This window comes from Ahaetulla prasina, chromosome 8, assembly GCF_028640845.1.
Source record: "Ahaetulla prasina isolate Xishuangbanna chromosome 8, ASM2864084v1, whole genome shotgun sequence".
Lineage (NCBI taxonomy): Eukaryota > Metazoa > Chordata > Lepidosauria > Squamata > Colubridae > Ahaetulla > Ahaetulla prasina.
This window is the reverse complement of record NC_080546.1, coordinates 32,851,524-32,867,112: the sequence shown is the minus strand read 5'-3', so window position 1 is coordinate 32,867,112 and position 15,589 is coordinate 32,851,524. Positions and strand designations below refer to the sequence as shown.

General features: G+C 39.9%; 1 protein-coding gene across 1 annotated transcript in view; it reads right to left on the bottom strand.

Moving 5' to 3' along the window:
• SH3D19 (SH3 domain containing 19) overlaps positions 1-9,058 on the bottom strand; it is an 85,950-nt gene extending 76,892 nt beyond the window's left edge. The window contains exon 1 of the mRNA XM_058191982.1: positions 8,814-9,058. Coding sequence (XP_058047965.1) covers positions 8,814-8,904 — 91 coding nt within the window. The 5' untranslated portion in view covers positions 8,905-9,058. The remainder of the gene's footprint in view (positions 1-8,813) is intronic.
• Positions 9,059-15,589: the final 6,531 nt, after the last annotated feature.

Here is a 15,589-nt window from a genome sequence, read left to right as displayed (position 1 = left end):
GGGAGGGAGGGAGGGAAGGAGAGAGAAAGGAAGGAAGGAAGGGTCTGCTTGTCCATGATTTAATAGTTTGGTAATGACAGGATGGGGTTTGATTTGAGATAAAAATCTCACATCTAAATAATTTCCAAAAACAAATTTGTTTGAAACTATGGAATCACTAATAAAGCAGTTCTTAGGGTGATATAGAACTTATACAGAACAATAATAAGGGCATTTGTAGAACATAAAAATGGAAAGGGGCTCAAGCTACCCTATGTGTTTTTTACAATGAACAATGCCATAATTTATAGTCTTAAAATACCCACTCAAGATACAATGTGATGATGGAAACATAGAAATAGGTGTTTATAATTATAATCTAAAATTAGAACATCTAATTCCATGCCAATTTCACAGACGTGGTCTTCCATATGATTTATTATCAGAAGATATGTTCAGTTTATTGGCAGATTTGCATGTAACCTTAAATATAGTATTCTCTTTTAAGAGTTTTTTTAAGAGTGAGATCGAAAGCATATAAATTTAATAAATAAATCCTGACTCATCAAATTAAAGTTAATAGTTTATTTGCCACAAAGGCAAGCAAAGGAACCATCATATAATTTAGCATTATGTAAACTAAGTCATTCAAACACATATCTGATACACATTAAATGTGATTTGAAGCACTTATATTCTTATTTCTTTCTTTTATTAATCAAATTTATAAGCTGCCCATCTAACTGAAAATGACTTATACCATTAAGGGTGAGAGCACAAATCCCACACTGTAATAAGCCTTAATATAGTCTCTTAATTTTATCCACTGAATTAAGCTAATGATGTTTATGGCTAAGGATGTTTACATCCATTTATGACAAATTTTATAAGCCACAGTTAAGCAAACTACTGTCTTTCCCCGAAAATAAGACCCTTATATTTTTTTGAACCCCGAAATAAGCACTTGGCCATATTTTCAGGGAGGTCTCATTATTTTGGGGCGCATGGAGCAAGATGGGCTCTTCTTGCTGTCTTATTGATTTCAAGCTTTGCGTTTAAATATTTTTCGGGAGGGATTAATTTTGTAGGGGGAGGCTTATTTTAGTGCATGCGCTCAAAAGCCCAATTGGGCTTATTATCAGGGGATGTCTTATTTTCGGGGAAACAGGGTATTACTTAATATGTTGCATCAATCCACTGAAAGCCTATAAACTGGGCACTCCCAAATCTTTTAGCTAAGAATAAACTACATTGTCCATATTCATTTATCTCAAATTTTCTTTTTCTGAATGCTATTGAAACTTTATTTATTTATTTATTTATTATTTAGATTTTTATACCGCCCTTCTCCTGAAGGACTTAGGGCGGTGTACAGCCAGATTAAAACAATACAATATACAATTTTAAAACAACAGATTAAAATAACATATTCTATAATGGCCGAAAAATTTAAAAACCATCAAATTTGACCCAATAAAACAGAATACCCAATTTAAAATTATTAAAATTCAAAACATTCAAATTGAAAAATTAAGAATCAAGCCAGTCCTGCTTGGATGAACAAATACATTTTCAATTCACAGCGAAAGGTCCGAAGGTCGGGTAATTGACGCAAACCAGGGGGAAGTTCGTTCCAGAGGGTAGGTGCTCCTACAGAGAAGGCCCTTCCCCTGGGGGCCATCAGCCGGCATTGCTTGGCGGACGGTACCCTGAGAAGACCCTCTCTGTGTGAGCGTACGGGTCGGTGGGAGGCATAGGGTAACAGCAGGCGGTCCCGTAAGTACCCGGGCCCTAAGCCATGGAGCGCTTTAAAGGTGGTAACCAACACCTTGAAGCGCACCCGAAAGACCACAGGTAGCCAGTGCAAACTGCGCAGGAGCGGTGTTACCCGGGAGCAACGTGTGGCTCCCTCAATCACCTGCACAGCTGCATTCTGGACAAACTGAAGCCTCCGAGTGCACTTCAGGGGTAGCCCCATATAGAGAGCATTGCAATAATCCAGACGATTATTCCAGAATAATCCAGAGTGACTAGAGCGTGAGTGACCATGCATAAGGCATCCCGGTCAAGGAAGGGGCGCAACTGGCGAACCAGGCGAACCTGGTAAAAAGTTCTCCTGGAGACGGCCGCCAGATGATCTTCAAAAGACAGCCGACCATCCAGGAGAACGCCCAAGTTGCGCACCCTTTCTGTTGGGGCCAAAGACTCGCCCCCAACAGTCAGCCGCAGTTGCAGCTGACTGTACCGGGGTGCCGGCATCCACAGCCATTCCGTCTTGGATGGATTGAGCCTGAGTCTGTTTCTCCCCATCCAGACCAGTACGGCTTCCAAGCACCGGGACAGCACTTCGACAGCTTCGTTGGGGTGGCCCGGGGTGGAAAAGTACAGCTGAGTGTCATCAGCGTACAGCTAGTAACTCACCCCAAAGCCACTGATGACCTCGCCCAATGGCTTCATATAGATGTTGAACAGGAGAGGCGAGAGAATCAACCCCTGAGGTACCCCACAAGTGAGGCGCCTCGCGGACGATCTCTGCCCTCCTGTCAACACCGTCTGCGACCGGTCAGAGAGATAGTAGGAGAACCACCGATAAATGGTGCCTCCCACTCCCAAACTCTCCAGCAGATGCAGCAGGATACCATGGTCGATGGTATCAAAAGCCGCTGAGAGATCTAACAGGACCAGGGCAGAGGAACAACCCCTATCCCTGGCCCTCCAAAGGTCATCCACCAACGTGACCAAAGCTGTCTCCGTGCTATATCCGGACCGGAAGCCGGACTGGAACGGGTCTAGATAGACAGCTTCATCCAGGTACCGGGGAAGCTGCCATGCCACCACACTCTCTACAACCTTCGCCAAAAAGCGAAGGTTGGAGACTGGACAATAATTACCCAAAATAGCTGGGTCCAGGGAAGGCTTCTTGAGGAGGGGTCTCACCACCGCCTCTTTCAAGGAGGCGGGGAAAACCCCTATTGGAATGACTGGGTCTTGTGTACGAAGAGTAAAATATGCATGGATTTTACATTCTAAAAATGTTGCATGAAAAACAATGTTGACAAAGACATGTGAATGAAAGAAAAAAACCTGTTCAAATAAGTAGACTCGGATAATATTTTTTTTTAGCCTGTATGCATTTTTCTGAAAGAGTTCATGAATGGCAGTATTCCCACCATAACAGTCACTTTTCATGATGATTATACCATTTCTCCAAATTACAAATGTCCTTATTAGCCAGAAGTTTACAATTTCCCAACTACATTATCTGTTTACCCTAAACTATTTTAAATTAAATTGAAATTTATAATAAAACATATATTAATCGGTTTACAGAGTTATACTAGTATCTTAATTGTAATAATACTTTTGCCTGTATTATGTTCATGTCTATCACTTTATTCTTGCAAGATTACCGAAAGGGACATAAGGAATTTACAGTATTTATATAACATTTTTGCTAAACTTTGCTAAACGTATTATGCATTTACTCGCTTTCATCATAGGAGTGACATAAATATCTAGATAAATATGAATGTCCAAATTCATCAGGAAAAGCATCATATACTTAAAGCAACAACTTGAATTTCTAGCTTAAATTTGTGTATTTCAATTTTACTCATTTGTCTATTACAGAGAAAGAAACTGCTTTTTACTCTTTAGCTTTGGATTTTAAAAAAATAATTTTTCATTCTGCGTTAAGAATTATATTTTTTTACAGATCATGTTTTTACAGTTAGTGAAAAACTGCAACTTCTTTGTAGCTCCATGTGTCCTTTGGTACAAATACCAACAGACAAGTACTTTTCTGTAAAATTAAAACAGCATTGTGCTTAGTGGTGCTGGTTCATTTCCAAGGACAAGCAGCGATAGATAATAGTCAAAGAGCCTCTGTTACCATCCCTAATTTATTCCAACAGTACGTGAGCGAGAACCAGCTGACTTGAACAGATTCTTCCTACTGACTTCTTTTGCCTAAAGAAAAATCATAGGGATAATCTTTTGCTTTTGATATAGTCAATGCATACATGCTCACTGACTACTGGGGAATGCGGTCAATTGTAAAGTCAAAGTAGTGAAAGTGATGGGAAAATAAGGAACAATGAATTCAAATGCCTACTAAAATGTAAAACTATCTACCCAGCACACTTGTCACATATCAAAACACACATTTCTGACATTTTTTTTAAAAAAGCATGTGCATCGTAATAAAAGTAGTTGCACATCAACAATGAAGATAGCTGCTTCATATACATAGTTTGATTCTATAATTTGATATATTAAATTTTGTAGCCCATATAATAAGCTTACATGGGAAAATAGTAAAAGTATAACATGAACTAAAAATCATCATTAAAACACCTTAAGTATAAGATGGCTTATGTTGCAGCTCTACACTCCACATATTTTTATTTAATTATAAAAATTAAATAAAATAAATAAATAAATAAATATTGTGATTTCATGGGCTTCCAAACTGAAAAGCAGGCAGGGACTGTATGAATTTCTGGGCAAGCATATTCCATAAAGGGGTATGGTGGGGCGGGGCACTGCTGCAAAAAGACTTGGTTCTAGGCTTGTTTCCACCCTTTAAATTTCCTGGAAGGTGAACTTAGAGCAGCGGTGTCAAACCTGCATCATCACGTGACATATCATGACTTTTTTCCCCTTCGCTAAACCAGGCATGGCCAGTGCGTGACGCCTCTGGCCCACTGGCCGCAAGTTTGACAGTCCTGACTTAGAGCATGCCTCCTGGGCTGATTGAATGGGACAAGCAGATTCCCTCTAAAAGAGACGGCCTTGTATTTCTTGGACATAAATAATATACATTGGTGCTTAAAAAATTGTTAACCTTTTTGCATGTTCAATCTTTCATTTTCCTCAATAAATAAATAAAGAAATGTAATATTTTTGATTCATTTGTTTAATTGGGTTCTTTTTATAGCACTTAGCCTTATATACTGCTTCATAGTGCTTTCCAGCCCCCTCTAAGCAGTTTACCGACTCAGCATATTGACCCCAACAATCTGGGTCCTTATTTCACCGACCTCGGAAGGATTGAAGGCTAAGTAAGCCTTGAGCAGGTGAGACTCAAACTGCCCAACTGCTGGCAGCTGGCAGTCAGCAGAAGTAGTCTGCAGTATCTAGTTTTTTACTTTTGTAAAGTATAGACCACATTTTATAATATACTTATGCATAGCAGGGGTGGGTTCTATTTACCTTTACTACCAGTTCGCAGCGCGCGCGCGCACGCTCTTCTACACATGCGCAGATGACCCATGATGAAGTTGTGGCAAGTGGGCAGAGCTCCTGCCGGTTTTACTACTGGTTCTATAGAACCAGACAGAACCGGGAGCAACCCACCACTGATGCAAAGTATTGAAAATTCAAAAAGAGTCACAAACTTTGAAGCATCACTGAGGGCTTTATAGACAATGACCAACATTTTACCAGAAACATACTGCTAGCTAATGGGACATCCAAGTATACACTGTTTCATAGCATATGCACCAATGCATGAAGTTTTCAAGTTGTCTTCAGGGATGGTCCCAGATGAAGAGTGTTACCCTGGTTTAGCTGACATATAAAGAGTATGTGTCTTATGGTGACTAAAGTCTCCATCTATATTTGGGGCCACAACTGGTACACCAATGGCAGCAGGGAAAGACCACTCCTCAATAAACTCTATCTGCAATTCTAACTGTAACTGTGAATCTAAAATTAACTGTAATGACCATCAAGTCATTGACCTATTTCTTAATGGAACATTCTCCCTCATAAATAAAAAAATGTGCCAGAAAGCCAAAAACCTTCTAGATTAACAGCAACACCTTGGCTCACTGTATCCAGATCCTTACAATCAACAGAACATCAACTGCATCTCCTGTCTAGCTCACAGTCGTAATTTACAATTACATATCACCCATATATTGATGCTGCCTCATCTGAACCAACAATCTACTGTATCCCAGGGGTACCATTTATATAATATGGGGAAAAGTACAGGATACACAAATGGGATATGATATACTCTGCTGTGGATAATATTATTTTGAATTATCCACTCTGGATTAAGTGTAACACTGTAATCCAATGTCTTTAATTCCTAACCCTCTTAGATAGTTTAGAACAGGGGTGTAAACTCGTGCCCTGTGGACTGGATGCGTTGGCCATGCCCACGTCCAGTTTAGCGAAAGGGAAAAAAGTCACGGTACCTCATGTGACAATGCAAGTTTCACACCCCTGGCTTAGAAGGATAACATGGTTGTGCATGAAAGCAATCAGTATAACTTCAATTCCATATCCAGAACTGGCACTGATTAACAGCAAGTTGAGACCCAAAAACAAGACTACCAGAGAAGATGATCTTAAACTGTAATGGAGAAATCAGCACCACAAACTGCCAATAACCTTTTTTTCTATCTGATCTCTTCTTCCATTTTTACAATGCAACGTTTTATCAAAAGTAAATATTACTCCAGTTAATATATGACTGCTTAAACACACACAACCAGGTCCCAAATATAGACAAAGTCCATCCCACAATAACATAATCCCACTTAGTATCTTATTTGAAAATATTTACAGATCCCTCACATCCTGGACATAAAATGGTTCAACTCCTACCTTCAAAACGACGCTACACCAGAACAACTAGACACAAGAACAGGTTTTTTTCCTAAAGGCCATTACTCTGCTAAACAAATAATTCCCTCAACACTGTCAAACTGTTTACTAAATCTACACTGCTATTAATCTTCTCATCGTTTTCATCACCAATCTCTTTCCACTGATGACTGTATGACTGTAACTTTTTGTTGCTATCATTAAGGGTTAAACTGCAACCTATGACCATCATTTGTGTTGTAAATGTTGTACCTTTGATGTATTTTTTTTTCTTTCTTTTTTCTTTTTCTTTTATGTACACTGAGAGCATATGCACCAAAACAAATTCCTTGTGTGTCCAATCACACTTGGCCAATAAATTCTATTCTATTCTATTCTAGTCTAGTCTAGTCTATTTGACTCCTGATATTCTCCAGTTACCTTCTGGCAGTTGCAGCTGCCATTGTTAATTGAATTCCATGTGATTGCAGCATCCCCCCAGTTATGTTATTGCTGTTTGTGACCTCCTACCAGCTTCCCCAATGTCTTTGCTTGTTAGTCAGCAGTGGAGGTTACAAATGGTGATCATGAGACTGTGTGGCACTGCAGTAGCCAAAACTATGAGGACCCGTAATAAGTACCCCTCATTCAGCACCACTGTAACATTTACAATTGCCGAATGAATGGATGCTAAGTGACGTCTACCTGCATTTCATACCTAACTGCAAGGAGGGTGTAACATGTATAAAACAAAATGAAATGCCTCAAATGCAATTGTATATATGACCGTTAAGTAGCGTGCAATATCTTTAATGCTTGTGAAACTCCACAGCTCCTATACAACTAAAATCCACAAAAAATGGCCATCAGATAATCTATGAGGATAACGGATTAGTAAACTTTCAGCCAAAGTGTGAGAAGCGAAAATAGCACTTTAACACAGAACATTTTAGTGCTTTGCAAACATAATGACGCGGCTGATAATTCAGGAAGTTTGCAAAGTAAGCAGTCCAACTCAAGTTTAAAGTATGCTGAGTCTCAGAGGAGATGGTCATTCAGTGTTCCCTCCCTTTTTATAAAGATTTTTTAAATATCATGTACCACAGGAATTTAAAAAGCTTCCTGAAACTAAGCGAAAGCATTGATTTATATTGTTCATTATTATCCATTTTATGTGGACTGGCAACGCTTTCATCAATTCAAATTGAGTATTTCCCAATCCTCCCAGAAGATCACTGAGGAATTAAATCATGACACTTGTTGCACGAAGATTCATGTCAACCAACAATCTATCACTCCTCTTTTTAGAAAGAAAAGTACTTTTATAAAATGTCCTATCATTAGTGTGTGTATGTAATCACTTCATTTTCAGAAATGTTAAATATTAAACTTTGAACCTTACCTTCCTTTTACCCACCCTCTTTTAATTCATTGTGAGATAAGAAAGGGTGTAAAGAAAGGTAGCTGCTTGCTTTTTTCACTAACCCAGAATAAATGGAGGACTCTGGACATCATTATTTGGGTTTATACTTCACACAAAGCCATAGTTTCTTTAACCAAAGATTTATTGAAACCACCATAAAGTTAAGTTTCCAACCAACTCTGAGCAGGTCCAAAATATAAACCCCCAACAATACCAAAGATAAATGACAACTCCCAGCTGTTAACCACAGCATTACAATGATGTAATGGTAGCTTTTCAAGCCATCCAGAAACCCATCCTTTTCTCCTTCAAACAGGAACTGGTAAAACTGCTTTATCAAGGGGAGAAAAAATCCAGAGACCTCCACGTTTCCTTTTGACAGGCTCCGAGAGCATATCTGCGCGGTGGCATAGACAGAATAACCGAAACTGACAAGGAGAAACAACAGCGATATCCAATGACCTTACGCTGTGCGTAGGCTATTGTGCTGGGGAGAAAATTAAACTCGGATATGAAAGCAGGTCGGTGGAATCAAGATAGATTCATTAAGATCTCTTCGATCTGCAGGGCTTTCTCTCTCTCTCTGTCTCACACACACTCACACACACCAACACCGAATGGCTATATACGGAGGGCGCTCTCCGTCCGGGTTGTTAAGTCTTGATCCCCAATCCAGCGGCGCTGGGTTTCCCCGGGCGCTCACTCGCCCCCGCCTTCGGCTAAAGCAGGCAGCGCGGGCAGAGTTCTCCGGCGAAGTTCCCTCTCGCCCGTCCAACGCCGCCGGGATGGCGCTCTCCCTTCCTCGGCTTACCTGTCGCCGGGTTCAAAAGCGCTCTGCGGTGCCTTCTGGTCACCTCTTTCCGCTCCTCCTCGTCTTCTTCTAGTCGCCAGGCTTCAGCCATCGGCGCCGGGGAAAAACAAAGGCGGCCTTCAGGCAGCGGCGTCCACCATTGCGCCTAGGCAGGATTCCCGGCTCCCCTTTGTCCGCACCTGCACCTGACGCTTCCCGCCGGAGAGGGCGGGGAGTCCCAGTTTCGACGCTGCCCTTTGCTTTCTCCTCCCTCCCTCCTCGCCAAGCTGCAAATCCAGGCCTCTTTAGGGTTCCGGCCCGAACGAGCTCCGGGACCCTCCCTCCAAGGGAAACGAGACCGGACTAAGACTTCCACTACGGTGGGCAGCTGAAGGGAGAAGTGAGCGAAGGTGGCGGTTCCCTTGCCCGGTCACAACATCCCGGCATCGACAGGAAGCGAGAACTTTTCGCCTGATAGTCAAACAAAAGGAGAACGGAGGGGGTGGGGGATGGGTGGGAAGGGAGGTGATGTGGAGCAGCAAGGAGCAATCGCGGCTCAGGAATGCGAGGGGATGAGGCGACCTCCGACCGCGGTGGGAAGCCAAAGGGCGGGTGCGAAGGGACGCTCGTGTCTCAAGAAGAAGTGGGTGGGCGCAGCGAGCGAGAGGTGCTTGCTTGGAAGCTCGAATGACCCGTTCCTCGGACTCCAGAGCTTGCTTTTTCTTTTCGCTGGAGCTCTGCCAGCAGCATTTTTCTCACACTTTCGACATTTTGCAACTGACACAGATTTTCGTTGAGAAGCCAGCGTGCATTGCACAATGGGAACGGAGAAAATAAGGCGGACGGGAGTTTTGCCATTATTATAATTATAAAAGCAGAAAAACCCTTGTGGTTCAGGCCTGGTGTCTTATATATTTTTGTATTTACACCCATCTGGACTAGCAACTGGTGATGTTACCTACTTTGGGTAATGAAACGTCTGCAAGAAAAGCAAGCTAGCTCAGAGAGCACCGAGGGCCCCCTCATACCCACCTTTGCTAGTCCCATACACCGTGGAGGTGGTGGGGCAATGGCAAAAGATAGTGGAAGAACCCAACCGATAAGAGATACTTGAATGCAAAGGTCAAGTTGTCCTCTGTGTTTAAAAATACTGATTATTAAAAACATGGGAGGGCTTGTCTCCATCTTTGGTTTATATTGGGGGGGGGATTTCCATAACAAAATTACAGAGTAATTTATAATGAATCAAAAAGTAATATGCAGTTCTACAATTAGTAAAATGATAGGCCAGTTTTTATAAAGATACTGCAAATGAAGAAATATGTAGAAGTGAGGGAAAAGCACAATTCATACTAGTCAACAAGGGCATCCATCAGCACTAGTTTTCATATGTAGATTGCCAGCGAAGAAAAGACTAATGTAGTAAATTACTACTGTGTCATACAAAATAAGAAATGAAAACTAATATTGTGCTCTCATTCAAACCATAATTTTCTTAATAAAAGGAAATGCCAGAAAGATTTCAAACTTATTGTTGTGCACGATTTTAAAAAATTAAAAATTATGTCAACCGAAGTTGCTATTAATGTTTTATAGCCAGTCTATAACAAAGATTTATAACCAGTCATATGAAAGATGGTCTAATTATAATTATGATTCTGTGCTTTGTAATTAATGCTGTTCTTTAGTGTACATTAATTTTTTATTTAGAAATGAATACGGTTATGGACCTCACTTTTCCAAGGACAGAACCTGGAAGGACATATCAATTACCCTGACCTGACCTTTCAATTAGTAGAAAGTTATTGGTGTCTTACTGGCACTTTCAACTTAGTATGTTCTGCTTGAATACAGATGGAGATATCTAGTATGCCCTCCCCCCCCCGTTGTTTTTAGGAAAACAAACATTTTTATAGGTTCCCTAAATAGGTGTGCATAGATGAGCTGACATGTCTAAACTATAATTTGCTTAGCCGCTGGTGTGCAAACCACAATTGACTAATTTCACAATACTAAGCACAAACTAAATAAATTTCATGTCTGCATAATACAAATAATATATTCAAAAATAGTATGTCCAACTTTTCCAAAGAGATGGGAAGCTAAAAATCTGGGTATTGTGGCTTCAATTTTGACCTGACCACTGCGTATTTTTTTTTCTTTCAATCAGGGAAAAAGGAACTGCAAACAATGATGCCTGGCATATTAATCAAGATAGCTACTGCCTTACAAACTGGGGAAAGCCTTGATATGTGTGATCACCTGTTACCACTGAAACAGTGGCTGATTAACAAATTTCTATCAGGCAATTCTTGTACAACTTGCATATAATGCTATGAAGTTACCAAGAGTACAATTTTTATCTACAATAAGAGTTGTACATTGATAGTTGCCTTTGCTCAGATAAGCGGCATGAGAATCCTGATACATTCATCATACCTTCCATTCTCGAGATTACAGATTCCTATATTTGAAAAGAGTTCTGGAAGAATTCTGGAAGAAGCAGGAAAGATTCCTGCTTCTAAGAGATTTTTATGTTAAACATTTGAAAATCTATTAGGCTGGCAAGTAAAAAAAATGTTGGGGCTTGGTTCCTGAACACAACTATCACACAAAAACGAATACCTTGCTAGTTTTAGGAAAACATCACAAGTAGTGAGATTAGTTACATCACACATTGTATTAATCTCTGAATAACTATAGTGAACCAGATGCAACTGATGTGTTGTATGAATTCAACCAAATCAATTTGACTTAAGCAAATCATGCCTTATGTAGAGTGAACCCGGCCAAGGGTAGTTTATATTTTGTTTAACAAACCATAGTTAAAAAATATTGGCTTAAAGCAATGTGTAGACACTGGCATGAGAGTGCAATATGTGATTTCTACTTTTCCAATTTTGGTAGCAAAAATTGATTAACTGAATTTATAGCCTGTCTTTTATCAGGAGCTCAAGATAGTGAACATAGCACTCCTCCCTACATTGCCTACAACAGCAATTTGATGACATAGATTGGGCTGAGAGAGAACATACTAATCCAAAGTCACTGGCTGAATGTGGACTCTTCAGCCCTAGTCCAATAGGATATCCAATGTACTATACTGCCTTTCTTAAACTATATAATGTTTAAACTATATAAAGAAGCAACAGATTTACTCATCTGCACTAAATAACATTTAAAGCTAATTAGAAAAAACACAGGAAATGCATCACATTAGTGCCATTGTTATACATCATTTTATATACGAGTTGTCAAGCCCAAGAAACTGTAATAGGTAAAGCAAATATGTGGACAGGTTTTGCCTACATTCCCAAAATAATACTAAGAAACCTAAACTTAAGCCTAATAGATACAAATATTGAAAGAATTTGGAATTACAAAAAGATTACATTTTTAGAAACCAGATTCAAAGGGAAAAACCTGACTTAATAAAGTTTTGTGCAGAGAGCTGCATGTGACGAGCCCAAACACGTCTATATGATACAAAAGAATACTTTGGGGCATAATCCTATAGAGAGACTTGCTTTAGGGAAAACAGGATTTACCAGAAGGCCTCCATACCAGCTGAACACCTGATACCTTCCTCCCATGACTAAACAAGTTCACAAAGCATTGCAATGGTATGCAGAAGAATAACTAAAAAGGGTCAAGGTATTGGTGAAATATGTCAACACAGAGAAGAAGTACACAATGACCTGTTTTAAATAATACACCAAATCATGTCACGTTTAGAATAAAAGCATTCTCTTCCAGTGATTATAACAGGAAGAGGATTTTAAAATCTTATCTAATTTCTATCCAGTCATTGTTTCTAGTACACCAAAGCAACTTGAAGGCTATCAGTCTTCTTTTTTGATAACCTTGCAACACTGAAAATAAGAATCATATAGGATAACTGCTCCATCCCAATATGTCTTAGATCCTAGAGTAGCAACAAGTATTTCACCCTGAACTCAATGTATAAGGAGTCCCTGCAGATTTTACTCTGGTAGTCATTTGCCGATTGGTGTGGTACTCATCTCCATTTCAAGGCCATTGAGCCAGCATTGTCCAAAGACATTTCCACGGTCATGTGGCCAGCATGATGTCACAAGTGCTGTTACTTTCCTACCAAAGTGGTACCTATTTATCTACTCACATTTACATGCTTTCAAACTACTATGTCCCAAAGGTGCTTTTTTTCAGGAGGCAACTGGACTTTTTTGTTTTTTCTTTAGAAGATGTTTCACTTCTCATCCAAGAAGCTGAAGAAGAATGTCTTCAAAAGAAAAAACAAGAAAGTCCAGCTGCCTTCTGAAAAAAAGCACCTTTGGGACAACCATGACCTGGATAACTGAGAATCTCTACAGACTTTCAAACTAGTAGGTTGGCAGGAATTGAGGTGAGGACAGGAGCTGTTGCGTGGCACTCAAGCCTGGGCTATTGGCTTTTCAGCTGACAAACCCGGCATCAGCCACTGAGTTACCGCACTGCCCTACTCCAAATATATGGGAAATGAAATTATTTTCTCCTGCCCATCTATATTCTTACTTTGTGTTGTATATATTTGTCATGTCACGGAAAACAAAAGCCATTCAGATATCAAACCATCTTTCCTCTTTAAAGACTGTATAGGGCAATGGAAGCTCTGGAACCAGGAAATCAAGTGAAACAAATATTCCTATAAATAGAAAGTGGCATACACCCAAGTTGTACAGTTCCAGTGTTTCAAAGAAATGATTAATATGGCAACTCACTTCTTCAACACAGCCAGTGTCATGGAATCATAGAAGTCTCCATTTTATCTGGCATGTAGTCTTTCTGTAGAAATCATGTATGTTAATAATTTTCAGTTCAGTTCAGTTCAGTTGATATGGGGTTAGTTGTAAAACATGGTTCATACAAACAGCTCCTGGCTGATATATAAGGTTGAGTTCGTAATACAAGATTTCATAAAAATGCAAATACTGGTAATTTGGTTCACACATTATTCAGGGTTCCAAAAAACACCCCCAATGAAATAAAACTACAAGGCTATAGATTCCTCAAAGTTCCATTTTATTAGCGATGTCATGCTGGCACATCTGGGAAAACCCAAACCTGAAAGCTTCCAGGTTTTCCCCACCCAGTTGAAAGTTCACAACCCTGCTCCACACCCACAAGTTCATCACATGGTCCAATCCATTCTTCAGGCTCAACTGGAGACAACCCCCAGTCACTCCCATCCAGGTGCAGGCAAATGTCCTTGACTCCCAGAGTAAGGAATGTTGTTATGGCTAATCTTCCAGCGCTCCAACAAAAAAAAACAAAAAAACCCTCCCAATTTCCCAGGCTATAATATGTGGCAGTTAGGAAGCTAAAAAGAAAAAAAATGGCTTCCAAAACTGACACATTATACTAAATCCAGGGAGGTATCCTGAAGCCTCAAAGTTGCCTGTTGCCTATAGACCCTATGAATAGCCTACACTTATCCCTAGCTTCTCACTGACTCTTTATATACTCATGCAGACATACACACCCCAAATATATACTTGCTATGCTGAAAGAAACTCAGGCTATGTATTGGTTTAGAACCTGACAGGAAATCATTCTCAAAGGAGGGTAGGGTGTCAGATATGAAGTGGTAGAAAGGGAAGAATTTCCCAGGAGAAATGTGAGAGGAAAAGCTTGGAAAGCTTTGGTTTGTCTAAAATAGCTAACATAATTTAGTAAGCTTGAATGGCTTTCAAAGACAGACTCTTAGTTTCTTTCCATAGAAAAATGGTGGATCAGTCAGTGTTTACACAGTTGAACACATTAATTTGTCAGCACTTCAAAGTTGACAAAGCATTCTAGGATGCAATTTTAAGGAAGAAGAAAATGAATGATGTGAGGCTTGCAGAGGAACTTCAGTGGGGATGATGGAAGGAAGATCGGAAGTCTTAATAGTCAAAGGATCACCAGCTAGATCAAGACCAGTTGCCAATTTATTTGACTGAGGAAAAGAGAAAGAGGAAAAATGCCACCAATATCTGTAAGCCTTTAACTCTAGAATTAGGAGGAACATGCAGGAGTAAAATTAAAATAGAATGTACATATGTTAAGCCCAGTGGTGGCAATTTTGACAATTTTGGCTTCTTTCTGAACATCTAAAAGACCAAGTTCAGGACCACTGCAAAGGAATGAAACATCAAAATAGAAACTGACAGTAAAGAGATACAATGTAGAGGAAAATTCATTCTCTTAGGATCACAGATAGTTCAAAGAGGTGAATGCAGCACAGAAATAAAATGTCGGATTGCACTGGTTTGTTTTTTTATTTGCATTTATATCCCGCCCTTCTCCGAAGACTCAGGGCGGCTTACACAATGTCAAGCAATAGTCTTCATCCATTTGTATATTATATACAAAGTCAACTTATTGCCCCCAACAATCTGGGTCCTCATTTTACCTACCTTATAAAGGATGGAAGGCTGAGTCAACCTTGGGCCTGGTGGGACTTGAATCTGCAGTAATTGCAAGTAGCTACTGTTAATAACAGACTGTTTTACCAATCTGAGCCACCAGAGGCCCTTGCACACAGCAATGATGAACATGAGCAAGGATATCAGCCTGGCAACCAAATGGAGGTTAGTGTGTTTATTAGTCTATAGTTCAATAGTCTATTGTTCCTCGTAGGTACCTATGGTTGTTAAAGTTGGACTTTAAATAAATAAGACAAGAAGAAAACCAATTCATTTGAGCTGTGGTGCTGAAGAAGGCTCCTGCATATTCTTTGGATAGCAAGTGACTAAAAAGCTAGTAGTGGAGTGCTTAACACCAGATATGGCACTAGA